At 38.5% G+C, this 14,468-nt stretch overlaps 1 protein-coding gene across 1 annotated transcript in view; it reads left to right on the top strand.

Annotated features, from left to right (window-relative positions):
* The window catches only part of C1H3orf20 (chromosome 1 C3orf20 homolog), a 30,340-nt gene extending 16,071 nt beyond the window's left edge, over positions 1-14,269 (top strand). Inside the window, exons 9-10 of the mRNA XM_026123157.2 lie at positions 7,278-7,420; positions 13,900-14,269. Coding sequence (XP_025978942.2) covers positions 7,278-7,420; positions 13,900-13,981 — 225 coding nt within the window. The 3' untranslated portion in view covers positions 13,982-14,269. The remainder of the gene's footprint in view (positions 1-7,277; positions 7,421-13,899) is intronic.
* Positions 14,270-14,468: the final 199 nt, after the last annotated feature.

Below are 14,468 nucleotides of genomic sequence, written 5' to 3'. Positions count from 1 at the left end.
AGGACTAAACAGAGTAGCTTATTTAAGAGACTAAAGTGAGGTATGAGAAAGCTTCAAAGAACAAAAATGGTGTGGCAAAGGAATAAGACATGATTATTCATTGGTTCTTAAAACACAAGAGTGATTGGACACCACTGAAGAGAACAAGCAGCAGATTTAAAACAAATGGAAATTCTTTTTCTCACAGCACATCATTAAATTGTGGAACTCTTTGCTACAGGATGTTGTGGAGGCCAAAATATAAGTGTGTTCAAAAGAATTAGATACATTCTTGACGGCTAGCTCCATTGGCAGCTGTCAAACATGATAGTCTAGACACAGTTTTCGGTTGAGGAAATCCCTGAATTGTTAACTGCTCATGGCTGGTATGGGTGACAGAGAATAGGATCGTTCTATAAATGCCCTGCTTCTTCCACTCCTTCTCCTCCCTACACCTCAGCTATCAGCCACTCGCAGTGACAAGATACTGGGTGGGTTAGATGAGCCTTTGGTATAATCCTGTACAGCTGTTTTTAACACTGTTATATGCAAGGCTGTTGCTTTAATTCAGATAAAACTTTAATGAAGGATTAGCAAGAAAAAAAATGCACGGAGTTCATGAGAAGAAGGTTCTCTGCCTCAAGAACCATCTTCTATTACATATGTTAAATATTTTAATTTGGTATATGTTTTAATTTGTAAAGCTTCAGTAAAGCAAAATTAATGTTCTCAGGAAGGGAAGGTCTCTTTCAGACTGTGTAGAAGTAGGATTGAAAATTCACTTAATTTTACGTGTTTTCTTCTCAAGGCAGATAACTAATTTCCTCTGGCCCAACACCCTTGGGGATTTCCTTAGATGATCGTGAAAAAAAATCTTCAAAATGAAACACAATTGTGCTGTCTAATGAATCAAAAGCTTTTGCTTAGTAAACTCAAAAGGACAGAGTTTATCCTTAATTTCCTACTGAAATTACTATTGTTCAGTTAAATAAATACAAGTGCTTTTAAGAAAAAGAATATATGGCTTCAAAAAAAAGAGTTAAGTTCAAGTTTTAATCAACTTATTAGGCAAGAAGGAAATGTTGTATGATATTAAACATTTGCTTTTAGACAGCTTTCTATATAGCCTTTTTGATGCCTCGAGGAAATCATTTTACAGAAGCATTACAATAATGCAGTTGCTCCTGGGGCAGTTGCTTCTCTCTGATCGTGGCATGTACTTCCTGCCATATGGACAATCCCTCCCCCCACCCCCACCCCATTTAAAGATCTTTGGCCAGAATTGAATTCCTGTGCCTTCAAAATGTTAGAGCGCTGTGTGCTTCAGGGGCAGAAGGAGGAAGGGAACCAAAGTTTTTATTTTTTGCAAAAATTGTCTCTTCAAAAGCATTGTTTGTGCTGAGTTTAAAAAAAAAAAAATAACCCAAACATTCCTCCTGTTGATTTTTCTTTCCCATAGGATTTTCATTCCTCTTATTCCCTAGGTAGATGCCTTTTCTGTCTAGTTTACAAATTTATAATCATACATTATTTATGAAGAACTTACTAGGACAACAAACTTATGAACCTAACAATAACAAAGTATGGTGTGTATACATATATACACACATGCAAACACACACTTAAGTGCAATCATTATGATGGCACTGAACATTTTGAGCTGATTCTGCAGCTTATCACCCACATGAAAGGAATTAATTCTATTTCTGGCCATTCAGTGTGTTTGGACGTCTTTAGATTCAAGAGTTGAATGGGAGTCTTCTGGGAATACCATTCAAAATTATTTCTGCCATTTTCTGCTGCAGATAATCAAGATGACAATGTTTTTTTTAGTCATTTTTCTCCAGTAAATATAATGCTTAGGAAATGAGCCCAGGATGTGGAATCCTCTATTTATACAGAGAGGCCAAGAACTTTACAAAGCACTGTTTTCTTTTTCATAAAAGCTACTCTGGAAAGGCCATATTCAGAAATTTACAGGATAATCAGTCTCTATGCTTCTTCTACTTCTTTGACTAACTAAGGATGCCTGTTTGCTCACTCCGTGGTGATGACTTGCTTGTTTGCATATTAACAATTACATTATTTATTATCTCATTCCATATTACTCAACCAAGTAGCCATCAGAAAATACCAACTTTTTGTTACTGCCATCTAACTGAACTAGCAACATTTGTCTTTGATTAGTCCCTTTAGTTAGGCAGGTCTTCTGCAATGATAGTTCTTCATTTCCTTCATAGTCTAGAAACAACCTCAAGAGATCATCTAGTCTAGCCATGTACACCAGTATAGAATCAACCATGTCTATGCTATTACTGACAAAACACACAGTACTGTCCTCACCTAGTTTTAGACACATACGAAATTGACCTCTACACCTGAAGCAGCTTTCTAGAGTCTTTCACTGTCCCTGAAGAGAAACAGGCAATCCACACTGTGATTCATCTTGTTCCAATGTATAATGGGAATGGGTGAAATGAATCATATGCTGGAAATGCCTGTTTCTCTGCTATGAGACTCTTGCTGTTTAATCTGCTCTCAAAGACTCTCAGTGATAGAGAAGCCACAGCCTCCTCACAAAATATAACCTAAAGCTTTATATTTGCACTGCTTGATAGCTTTTCCGATTTATTTTTTCTTTCTGCAGTTAAAGCCCATTACTTTTTGCTCTGCTTACCATAGATGTGGAAAACAGACTGTTCTCTTTTTTTCTGGAGCAGGTCATGTAAAGATCTTTGTGTCCCTTCTGTTTCCCATAACTGTAATCCCACGCTCAGTCTTCACTAGTTTATACCACCTTTCTTTATAGGTCATATATTTTTGAGTTCTGGTCATTCCCCTTGCTTTCCTGCAGATTCTTTCTGGTTGATCTGCATCTGGACACTAGCACTACTCAGCTTACAAGTTAGATTTCATATTTCACAGGTCAAATTCCTATTTGCACATCCCAGTGATGTAAAAGTTGTATGTCATCATCAGCACAGATAATCTATAACATGGAAGGAACAGCTCAGCAATCTTGTTTGCAGTCTACCAGCCCAAGAAGGGTGGTACTACAAAATCCAAACAGATAAGAAAGCTTCCATTAAATGTATTTAAACTCTGGAGACTAAATTTAAGGGAACTTTAATGTGACCAAATCTTTTTTTCTTCAGCATCCAAATGCACATGCACATATACGTGTGACCTTGCTGAGTTGCTTCTCTAAGGAGTAGTTTGAATCAATAGACTTGTTTCCATAAAATAAACATGGAAAGTTTGATAATCTGTATATATTCCTAGACAGAAGGAAGAAGGAAATTAACTCAAAGAATGATTGTCTCTGTCAAAAAAAAGCAGGGCAAAGAGAATTTCTGATGACTCAAAAGACAGCCCCACATTACTCCTTCAGTCAGCTGGAAAGATGCAGAAGGGGAAAGTATGGGCTGAACTCCCAGCACTGCTTCTGTAGATTGCTTAATGCCCGTGTTTAATATCTAAAATTCACCCTTCTCCAAAAGATTAAAAGTACTCAGGACTGAGATATATGATTCTTACAAAACCAAACCATTGCTGCCAATAATGTATCTTTTTCTGTTTTGACTTTCTTCTATGTTCTGACATATTACTGCTGTAAGTTCAGTATTTTATTAGCGTTAAGGTTCATCTTTGACCTCTCACCTTTTTATCTGGCAGAATTAGTAAGGGAGAAGAAAACATTCCTCTTTGCCCTGGCTTGCTTATTATGACTCCCTCAAGAATTTCAGTCTGAGGCCGTTTGCCAGAACTATGTTTAGCTCAGAGGAGAAAGAACATTTTCCCCCCAAAATGCCACCATCCAAATTTATGTCTTGGCTTTCACCAAAGACTCGAGTTTTGTAAGGCTTTGGATTAAATTTACCCCAGTAGGGCTAAATGAGCTTTGCTATACCTATTTATGCTTACTGAGAAAAAATTGCCTTCAGAGCTGCTTGCTAATGAATGTTTGTATCCTATAAACTCCTGGTGTTTTAAGAGTGAGCCAAGCCAGAAGGGTGCTCTATAGAAGATAAAATTCTTATTCATGCCATAAAAAGCTAGCCTGTGAAAGTCATATTCTACAGAAGGCCATCAGAAGAGTGACAGGAATTTGAAAAGCACCAGAAAACTTTGGTAACATTTATGCATTATGCAAGCAAAACAAAGTTACAAGCATATTCAGACTTTATGCTTGAAGGCACAAATTGATTGCTTGTGGTGCAGGGAATAATGAAATTCCTCCATGTCATAACATCACAGAATCAGCCAGGTGAATTGTAATGGAAAAGGCTACATTTCTCTAAGAGGAATGGTGATTGCCAGAGGCAGCCTACTGATTTATATTCTCTCAGAAAAGTTTCAATGCATTCTGTATTAATGCAGCAGATCATCTTTGACATAGATTTATCCACCGCTTCTGTCAGCCTCTTCATTTTGTACAATTACAGAAAACACGTGTCAGAGAATATAACTGTTATTTATAAACCTTCAGAGCATTCTGTAGGCCATCCTGCAGTGGCAGAAGGTTACTTCCCTATTTATTTATTGCAGTTTTCATCACTAGCCACGCTGAGAGAGAGTCAGAGCTCTAAATGAAGTATCATAACTAGTATGTATCCCACTACATTTCGTCAGTAGGACAATGCCAGTGGTTAAATGGAGCCAACATGACAGGAGTGTTGTGTTTTGCTTCCATACCAATTTGGCAGTAAAAGGCACTTAAATTGGGCAGCCCAATGCCTAAGGGCTTGAAGCAGCAAGAGGAAACTAATTTAGGTATCTGTATGGGGAACCCAAAGACCAGAGTAGACGAGGGAACAGTGACCAAATCAAAACACAAATTCCCAGCCTACAGAGCAGAAGTAGTAAGCTGAGCTACAGGTGGCTGAAAAATTCTTCTCTTGCTTTCTGTGATCCCCCCTAAACAAAGAAAGAACATGCACAAATGAGGAAGGACAACAGAGATATAGGGGAGAGAGATGACAGGCTGGTTGTCAGATCAGAAGCATTTGTATAGTGAGAAGTATGATCGGGTAGAGGGGAGGGTGAGCTCAATCTGAGAGAGTCAGTTATGGGAAGCAAGATAGGTATTGCCATGAAAAAAGTAAGAAGCAGGGAAAGAAACATATGTATAAATAACGTATGAGGAAGAAACTGAAATGAGGATTGCAACCTCTAGAGTAAGGAAAGTCAGAACATATGCAAAGAGTTTACCTGATGGAGAAAATACACAGTCTAAGAGCTTACGTTGTAAGCCAGATGTTACTGTCATTTCCACCTGCCAACATACACCCAGCCTGTACCCCAAGGACAGCTTACAGGATTCCCTTTTGATGATGCTGACACTGCTCACAGAATATGATTTCAGCAAGTGAGGGGAGAAATGAGAACCTGTATCACAGTGTAATGGTACCCATGTATGAAAAAATCCTGTTCATCACTTCCAATTCGACACTCGTGTGAGTGCCACAAGAGCTTCAGCACTCAGGTAATTAGAGCTCTTTATAGTAATAAGCTACTAGACTGAAAGAAGAGTGTTTCATGCTTGAGTAAACAGTGCTATCATAATAGCTTTTAAGCTATTTAGCTCAATAAAACTGAAAAATGCTTGATACAGTCTTTTTTTTCCTCTCAGTTACTACAAGCAAAAGCACGGTTCTACATCACATTCATTACTCGTTACATTACAGATGAATACATCATGGTAAGATGAAGACAATTTAGTGGTCCTCTGGATTTCCTTCTAGTGAATACATCCATTGTTACTTGAATATGTATTACCCTGAAATATTCAAAAGTCTTGACTTGGAGTCCTGCATGCTGAGAGCTTCCATGAAATAAGTCAGATGTTTCCAATTGTGTAACACTGGGAACATCCCACAACACAAGCAGCTTTGGATAGTACATCCACTTAAATGATTCTTACAGTTTTAAATTCAATGAAGCCAATTATCCCTTAAACAAAGGTCTCTTTTCACTGCCAGAACAATGACACAGACCTTCATATCAATGATAATCTGGCCCAACAAGTCACCATTTTGCTACTAGCAGAGAAAAAGCTGAGAATGCTCTCACATTCTTTCTTTTTATATATAATATTTCAACAGGCTTTTCTTCAAGTCCTAATTTTGAGATCATCCATGTGTTACATCCATGTGGAACAGTCCTTGCAACATGGGAAAAGTATTCATCTTTTCTGGAATTTGTTCTGGTAAAACTGAGTCTGAGAACATTAAAAAACAAAAGGCTCAACCCAGCAAACCCACACAAAACCAACAGAAATATTCTAACAATCCAGAAGGCCCTGTCCTGTCACTTGTGGAGATCTTATTGCAAAAGGCATCCTTAGACTGACTTCTTTGAGACTTGCAGGTTCTAGCACAAAATAGCATTTGGCTTTTAACTCACCTCTTTTGTTGAGGATGTCATAATAAGCTAGTCATCTCCAAATGCCAGCTTCAGGAAACACACAAACGAGTGTGCCATCATGAAATGCACTTCAAAATCGAAAGCAAGTTCAAAATTGTGAAAATACATTTGAAAAATGTTTCTGAATTTCTCTGAACAGCTCTGAATTAGCTTTACTTTCCTATTTTACTTTTCCAGGGAGAGAAAATTGCTAAAGATTCAGATTTTGCCCACATTTTCAACCCGTAAGGCTTTAAACGCCAGACCTAATTAATTCCTGTAGATTTAAGTTAATCAAATTACCTTGATCACCTTTCTTCTCTAAAAGGCTGTTTCCAGATGAGATACAGTATTTACAAGAGGAAAGTTCATTGCTATTTATAAAAGTTTAGAAGTATGATACCCTATTCCTCTCCCTCCTTAATAAAGAAAAGAAAGAAAAATGTTAAGCTAATGCAATGGGTGAAAAAGAAAAAAAACCAGTTTTTTTTTCCTATGCCAACTTTATTTGTCTGTGTTCATCTTCAAATATGTTATGTTATGCCATATCTTTCTAAACTGAAATATTACCAGGACAGATGGCAGTGGTTTTTGGTAGTCCATGAAGCATCATGCAAAATACTGCGTTGTACACTCCCATATACTATGTTTTGAAATCTTGTGCATAAGGAACTAGAAAAGTATGAAAGTATTTTACTTTTTAATTTCTTAAACACAATCAAATATTTTATTTACCAGGATCGTGAAAGGTGAAAGCTGCAAGCCATAATGAAGTTGTAAGCCAAGCCACCAACCTAATTACCATTTTTGTTTGTTTCTCAGCTTACCATCTTCATTTAGAATAAGCGGTTGTTCTTGACAATTTCTGCATTTTTTTCTCTGTTCTTTGACAGATGTACATTCAAGGAAAGCTACTCTTTGCCAACTATATTTTCAATGGATACAGCAAATCAACTGAAGACTTTCAAAAACAAATAGCTATGACAAGGAGTGATTACCGCATGGGTTACTGTCTTCCGAGCAATTTCAGGTTCAGGTATTTTACTTCAAATCATCATGGGTTTTAATATCTTCATTATGAGACTTGTGGCTTCTTTGTTCAGTTCGTTAAACATAGAGCACTCAAAGCGACAAGTGCAGCAGTCTCACCATCAAAGCGATCCTCTTCATGGTACATTCACAAGTTCTCCATCTTGTATCTTCCTTCCTCTCTCATTCAGCAGTTGGGATTGTCTAACCCCAACTCTGCTGAGCTACAGAATCATTTTGAGCAAGAAGGAAATAACGAAAAACAGGCAAAGATCCTGGGCACGTCACCAATTTCTCCTTGTAACAGATCTAAGACTTGGTTGTTTTAAGGGGTGCTATATTTACTTTTTTGGCACTATCCATAAAAATTAAAGTGCAAATTAAAAGACCAATTGCTTTAGTCAGGAACTGAATAGCACGTAACTTCTTCATTTAGTTAATAGCTACAGGGAAGCTCTAGATGCATAACCTAGAGAAATAGCAGTGGAGGGTTAAATACCTCACAGCTGCATCCTGAGGTATAGCCTAGGGAGGGGGCATTCCAAGGAGCTAAAGCAAACGCTGCAACAGCTAGCTCTTGTCCAGAAACTCCCAAAGCAGAGACAAAGATAGAGGCAAACAGGGGAAACAGTTGCAATATATTTTAATCACATGGCTTTTGGGATCCATGTTATTTGTAATTTAGTAGTGCTGCAAACCCCTAATCAAACCAGAGCTTCAAAGTGCCTGGTGTGAATGGAGAGGCCACTGCATTCCACTACTGATTTAATTGATACATCTTGCAGGGTGTGATGATGATCTATTAAGCTGCTGTTAGCAGCTAAGGAGCGGCTGAACAGCAGTGATAGCAAAGAACACAGGATATAGCCCCAAATGAAGCATGCAGTCTTTTGCTGAGCTGCTCTTTGACAGGTCATGGAAGGTCTGTTCCTTTCTTATATTTCTCTTTAGCATGTCAAACCAATACCTCTCATTTATGTTGAACAATGGCAGAAAACAACACATTATTAAAGTTATTTTTCTTCTCTGAATGAAGCTTGTCACTTCATTTGTGCACACAAAACAATTACTGGAGTAGTAGAGGAGACAGGGATTAAATATGGCAGGCAATTAACAGTAGCGTTTCCAAACACATTATTGTCTTACCTTGGTTTCCCTCAAAGTCAGTGGCAAGCTTTCTTGATTGGAGTAATGACACCCAGGTTTAGGCTGTGTGCTTTTGCAAATCCTTCTCTGAGTGACTGGAAGGGCTGCACTAACCTGTGGATTTCCCTGTTTATGTTCTCTATGCTAGAATTTTCCTAAGCATTTCCCACTGTGGCACCATCCCTAATGCAACTTTATAAGGCCTTTACGCAGTTGCACAAACAGGCATGGGAAGCAGTCTATACCCAAATATCATCTAATCTAAATCTAAGTATTAACACATTTCACATGTGGTCAGAGCTGGGGTTGTTATTCTGCAGGTGTGTTTCTTCTCCTTGCTACCACAGCACCATGACAAGATATCCTTAAATGCTACCACTGGGACAGTCTACAAGGTTCTTTTATGCCTGGGCTGAACACATGGGCAAGTGGGAGCACAAAAGCAGCCTTAATGACAAAGAGGGTGATGAGGAGCCTGAAAGAAGATCAAGGCTAGGTGACATGGCTATTTCCATATGTTCTACCGTAATTATATAGGTGGTGCTAATGAGATGATTAGTTTTATCCTCAACTAAGTGTCTAATCACAGAGGGAACAGTAAGTTCACTAAGCACTGATGCTTCTGATGTTTTCTCTCTTGCCAGCTGATCTCCCAAATTCAAAAACTGCCAGATACTCAGATCATAGGTGCATGTGCACGTTCTGTTCACTTTCTTTCTTTATTCTAATACCCTGGGCCCACTGTAGTGGAACTTTGAACTCTTTCCTCCTCCATACCACACTATGGAGAGGATGATATTGACAGTACAGTTGTAAGTCAAGGAAGATCCTGCATTGTTAAATGGGGATTAGCATCAGTGAAACATTGAAGATCTTGCTTTTCACTGGGAGGATACAGAAATGACAATATTTCCTTTATCTGCTCATGGATTTCTTGGCACTTTCTTGTCTATAAAAGAGCTGTTTCTCTAATGGAAGTAAGCAAACAGGTCCTACCCAACTCATGCTGGCCCTTCCTCAGGTTTTTCTTCTTCGTCTACATGGCAGATGGAGTTTCAGGTTTTATGTTTGTTTTGGGGTTTGCAACAATTTTTCCTTGTTTGTTTTGCACTGATGACATCTCTAACAGCTGGGTAGGGACAGACATGGATACCGTATCAGAGGCACACACAGGCATAAAATAAGTAAGATACATTGGAAAGGAATCACCTTCTTTTGCAGGTTCTAGCTCAGGATCAGTATGCATATATGGAAAGTCCAGATGTATCTGAGACATGTTGGAACCCTGAGAAGCATATATAAAGCAGCTGTAGCATGGTGTACGTGTAGTTAGTCAACAAAGGAGGTAAAGGAGGAGAATCCTCAGTAGCTGAGACAGAGAGATCTATTCAGTTGGGACTGCAGCTCCAAGATAAATTGTGATGTTACTGCCATCCATCTCCTCATGCCTGCTTTCTTGGGCTGAGGGGAAGAAAGAGGTCAGAGGGCTGTAACTCCTCCAGTGCTTGTTAGCACAGCTCCTGCAACATGCGTTCTGGAGTATGTGACAGGAAAGTAAGTGCACAACTGTATCCCTGCCATTGCCAGTCCAGTATCCCTGTTCTCAGCAAGGATACATGTAATATTGACATTTTTCTTCCATCTTTGCCAAAGAGAAAGAAAAAGGTGCAGTTCAGAAAAGCTCTGGGACAAGAAGCGATCACAAGAGTAGAGGGGCTGCTTCCTGGGAAGCTGCCAGTTAATCCTAGTGATACTTTCCTTTAGCCGTGTGGTTAGGTAGAACTTAGCTAAACCAACCACATCGACCAACATTATTTTCAGAGCAAGGATAAAGTTTTAGAAAAAGACACTCCATGTATGTCATTGTATTCAGACTAGCCATTTATGTCATGAACGCAGCTTCTTTTCTTGTTCTGTAAAGAGGGCCTTAGCGAAAGTGGAAGTTTTCTTACCTCTTCACTTGCTCATGCAGGCAGACAACAGCTTCCTTCCTCCTTGTTTAGTGACTCCTTCTGACATGCCTGGTAAAAGGCATTAAATACTGCATTCCTTAGCAGGCTGTTGTAACCAAAAAAAAAAAAAATTTGCATTCCACTTTAAATTAAAGCACGCGATAAAAGCAGATTTTCCTAATAACCCAGGCAGAAAGTTCAGACAAAAGGATTATCTATTACATCTATTTGATGAAGCATTTGTAAGTTGCCAAATGTTTGTCCTTTGAAAGGGGTAGATCTATAAAACAGCATTTGTTCTTCTCTGTGAGGGAACTGGAGGTTCAGCTCTAACTCCTGTTTAGAGCTAATTGGAAATTGCCACCATTAAAAAAGTATAAAATGAAGTCTGCAGAGAAGAATGTGGAAATATCCCCTTCTAGAATGCAGTAGCAGGTCAAGTGGATGTATATGTCTTCTAAAAAACGGAAGTGTTTTCTTATGGCAGCATCAGTGCTTTTCATGGGGAGCAAAAAGAAAGCACCATAATTTCTGTATCTGTTCATGTAGTCATTTCTTGAGAACTGCACTTTCCTAACTTTAAAAGTTACATTTTTAATAGAACAAGTAGTTTTTAACTTCCTGAAAGATTTCCACAAAATTGTTTCTAATCACAACAGACAGCTAGCTTCAGGTATGAAAGGTGATACCTTGCAGCTTTGTTTGTGTCTTCAATATGTCACCAAGAGAAAGTTGGAGTTTCTGCATGTTTCTAAATCTGCAAGATGAGTTAAGGATGGAGACAGTGTAGAGAACTAAATGACCTAAGTTGAATGCCGCATTTCTAGAAACAAGGTGCCCTTAGATTCCTCTTCCAAATCTCTCCTCAACGCCTGCTTCTCTCATGGGTTTCTAAGCATACATCAGCAGAAGCACCCATACAAGAGACTTACGGATTTTATCTCTCAGTACATTTTTCTGTATATTGTCCATTTATTTTTACTGTGAGTATTCCATGATCCGTCACACGATAGCTTCTTCACTATCATATAAAAGTATGAAGTATACTGCAAACAACCTGAGGGAAGCTTAAAACAGTAGACTAGCAGTAGCAGTGTTACTGATTATATGTTGGGATCAGTGGAATAGTATCATAAGAGATCTGAAAGACAGACTTTTACTAGACCAGGTTACCTGATATGGTATGAGTATTTGCTATATAAAGCAGCACAGTAAAAGGATGAGAAGAACAGGTTTTAATGAGGGAAAAGAGAAATATAGCAATACAGCCAATACAAAAAAGTACACAATATAACACAAGTGTCTAATAAATTAGCAGAGAACTTGAGAAACAGGAAGAAAGTTTCAGATGGTTAAAGAAAGAATTGCTCAAAAAGATACAATCTTAAGTCTTCATAGATATATATACATTCTTGGCAGTATAGGAAATGTGTACAGTTCTTACATAGAAAATATTGACTGTCTGAAGTGGTAGTATCACTTCCTGAAGAATATTTGCATATGGTACATGAAGAATACACACAGGAATTTAGCATTCAAAAACTCTCCAAGAAGTGAAGAAAATCATTACTGACCCTTCTTAGTAGACAGGCTTCCCTTTCTAACAGCAGCAATTGGATCTGTTCAGTATTCAATATGAAAAAAACCTCAAACCAAACAAACCTGGAAATAGCAAAGAATTAACAAGACTTTTCTACTGTGCAACAAATTATGCACCAATTAGGCAGCAAGATTCAACACATCAAAATATCCCTGCCTCACTGAGCTTCCCCTGCCTTTCAAGATCAAATTAATTTCCCTCTTCCCCAGTCATCTCCAAGCTTTTCTTCCTGATGATATGAATCAACAGGCGAAAGTGAGTCAAACACAAGTGAGAAGAGGGATCAACAGCTGTTAACCTTAACACCAAGACAGGAAAAGTTTACAGGAAGAGGTGTCTGATATTGGATATCGGTCACAGCTCCTAACACCAGAATTATGAGGGAGCCACAAAGCTTCAGAAAAAAGGAGACAGTTTTTACTGTCTCCATTATTTTAGTGCTTTTGGAGTGTACAGAGGAAATCTATTTCTTAGGAATCTTACGGCGAGACAATTGGAAGACATATTTCTTGCAGAGCACCTAAGCTCAGCTCCTAGGTCAAAACTCTACTGCTACTAGCCTCCTCAATTGACACATTATTCTCCCCCTAGACCTCCACCTACCTAGATATTTATGTGATGCTAAAAGCAATTTTGGTAATAGCTGCCACATGGTTGCACAGCATACAGGCCTCTGAAAGATTATGGGAAGAGGCAGCCAGAATCATATGCCACACAGAAAAAGATTCTTCAGTTATCGCTTATGTAGACAAGAGTAACCAGCGTTCATTACTAAAGTGCTTGTACTGAAGAGCCAGCAAAATATACTGCAGAAACAAACTATTGCCAAGATCGCTTAAAATGAAACGCATCTCCAGGGGAAAGTGGAATTATAAATAAACTTCTATATAGAAGATCAAACAACAGTGCTGATACAGCATTTATGCTTCCCTGTAAAAGCATCCCCTCTCCCATTCAAGCATTACTAATTGAAGGGTGGATAAACCATATCCAGGCCACCTAGGCAGCTGTCAGGAATACAGGATAAGGAGAAAAAAATGATACATACAGTAGTGAGGGATAGTTTTATTACAGACACTAAAGAAGTAACAGCAACCAAAAAGATTTTCAAAGTGATTAGGTCTACATTTGAGAGACCTAACTTCTGAAATTGGGGAAACTCAACCCCCCTCCCAAAATAAAAAAAGGGTTAAAAATAATCATGGTGATGCACATCACCAAACATGGTAAAAAGACTTTAGGTCCTGATTCGTATCCATAGGAAAAAGGAAGTAAGTAAAAGGGGAAAATAAGAAAAAGAGAAACAAGAGGGTTTGGGAAAATGTCACAGGCAGGAAGCGCTGCCACAAAAAAACAGTAGAAGCCCATGAATACAAGTGGTTCATGTCTCCCTGCTATTACTTATATCTGACCCCAAACTTTAGTTCTTGGAGCCTTAACCTGGACAGGCTGCAGGCTTCATAACTGCTTTAAGCACCTGCTGATCTAAACCTGCTCAAGGCCAATCTAATCAACACAGTGCTTAAAACAGTGTCAGTAATTGGCAGGTTAGGTGCAAACCACACAGTTACCAGTGATCAGTATATACGGGAGGGATGTTGTTTTGTGGAAGGAGGATTTGCCCTGAGAACTTGCAGTTGAAGGAAAGAGACTGACATTACACAGAGCTTAGAAGAAGAGATATGAGACTGATTGACATACAGCTTGATACACCAACACAGCAGGACTGAGTCTATGGAAAACAATGTAGATAAAATATATATTTTTTCCTTTTCTTTTTTTTTTAAGAGCAGCTGAAGACTACTGGTCTGGTGTGTGTTTCCTGTCTCCACACGAAAGAGAAACTGTGGATCTTTCTCAGTGCCTATGAACTTCAGAGTGTATCACATGTGATCTCCCTCTGTAGCCCTGCCAGGAGTCTCTCACTGTAGTTTGTTCTTTTAAACATTTCCTCTTAAATTTAGTTTTCATTTATTAACCAATTAAACAGCAGCCTATCAAGATCCATTGCTTTCACTGTGGTTTTCTTGACAATCCATACTGCCCTAAGGCCCTGTTTTGGGAAATGCTGAGGGACATGTGTTTGTTTATATGTTTAAGATAGGACAGATGGGCTGACAAGCACTCACAGCAGCTCTGGTGCAAAGCCTTTATAAGAGAAAACAAAGTTAAGTGGCTTTTCTAATTAAGGATGTGAAATCAGTGTGCATTTTAAATACCTCCATAGAACCTACTTGGTAGAAAAGCATTCAGTTCTCTTGCCATTAGATAATTTTCTAAGAAAAATTAAGTTTTTATTTATATCCTGAGTAAATAACTGAAAAGTTTGATATGCAAAAAAACACAACATCTTTGCC

This window comes from Dromaius novaehollandiae, chromosome 1, assembly GCF_036370855.1.
Source record: "Dromaius novaehollandiae isolate bDroNov1 chromosome 1, bDroNov1.hap1, whole genome shotgun sequence".
Taxonomy (NCBI): domain Eukaryota; kingdom Metazoa; phylum Chordata; class Aves; order Casuariiformes; family Dromaiidae; genus Dromaius; species Dromaius novaehollandiae.
Note: the sequence above shows the minus strand (reverse complement) of the source record. Positions and strands in the feature narration are given on the sequence as shown.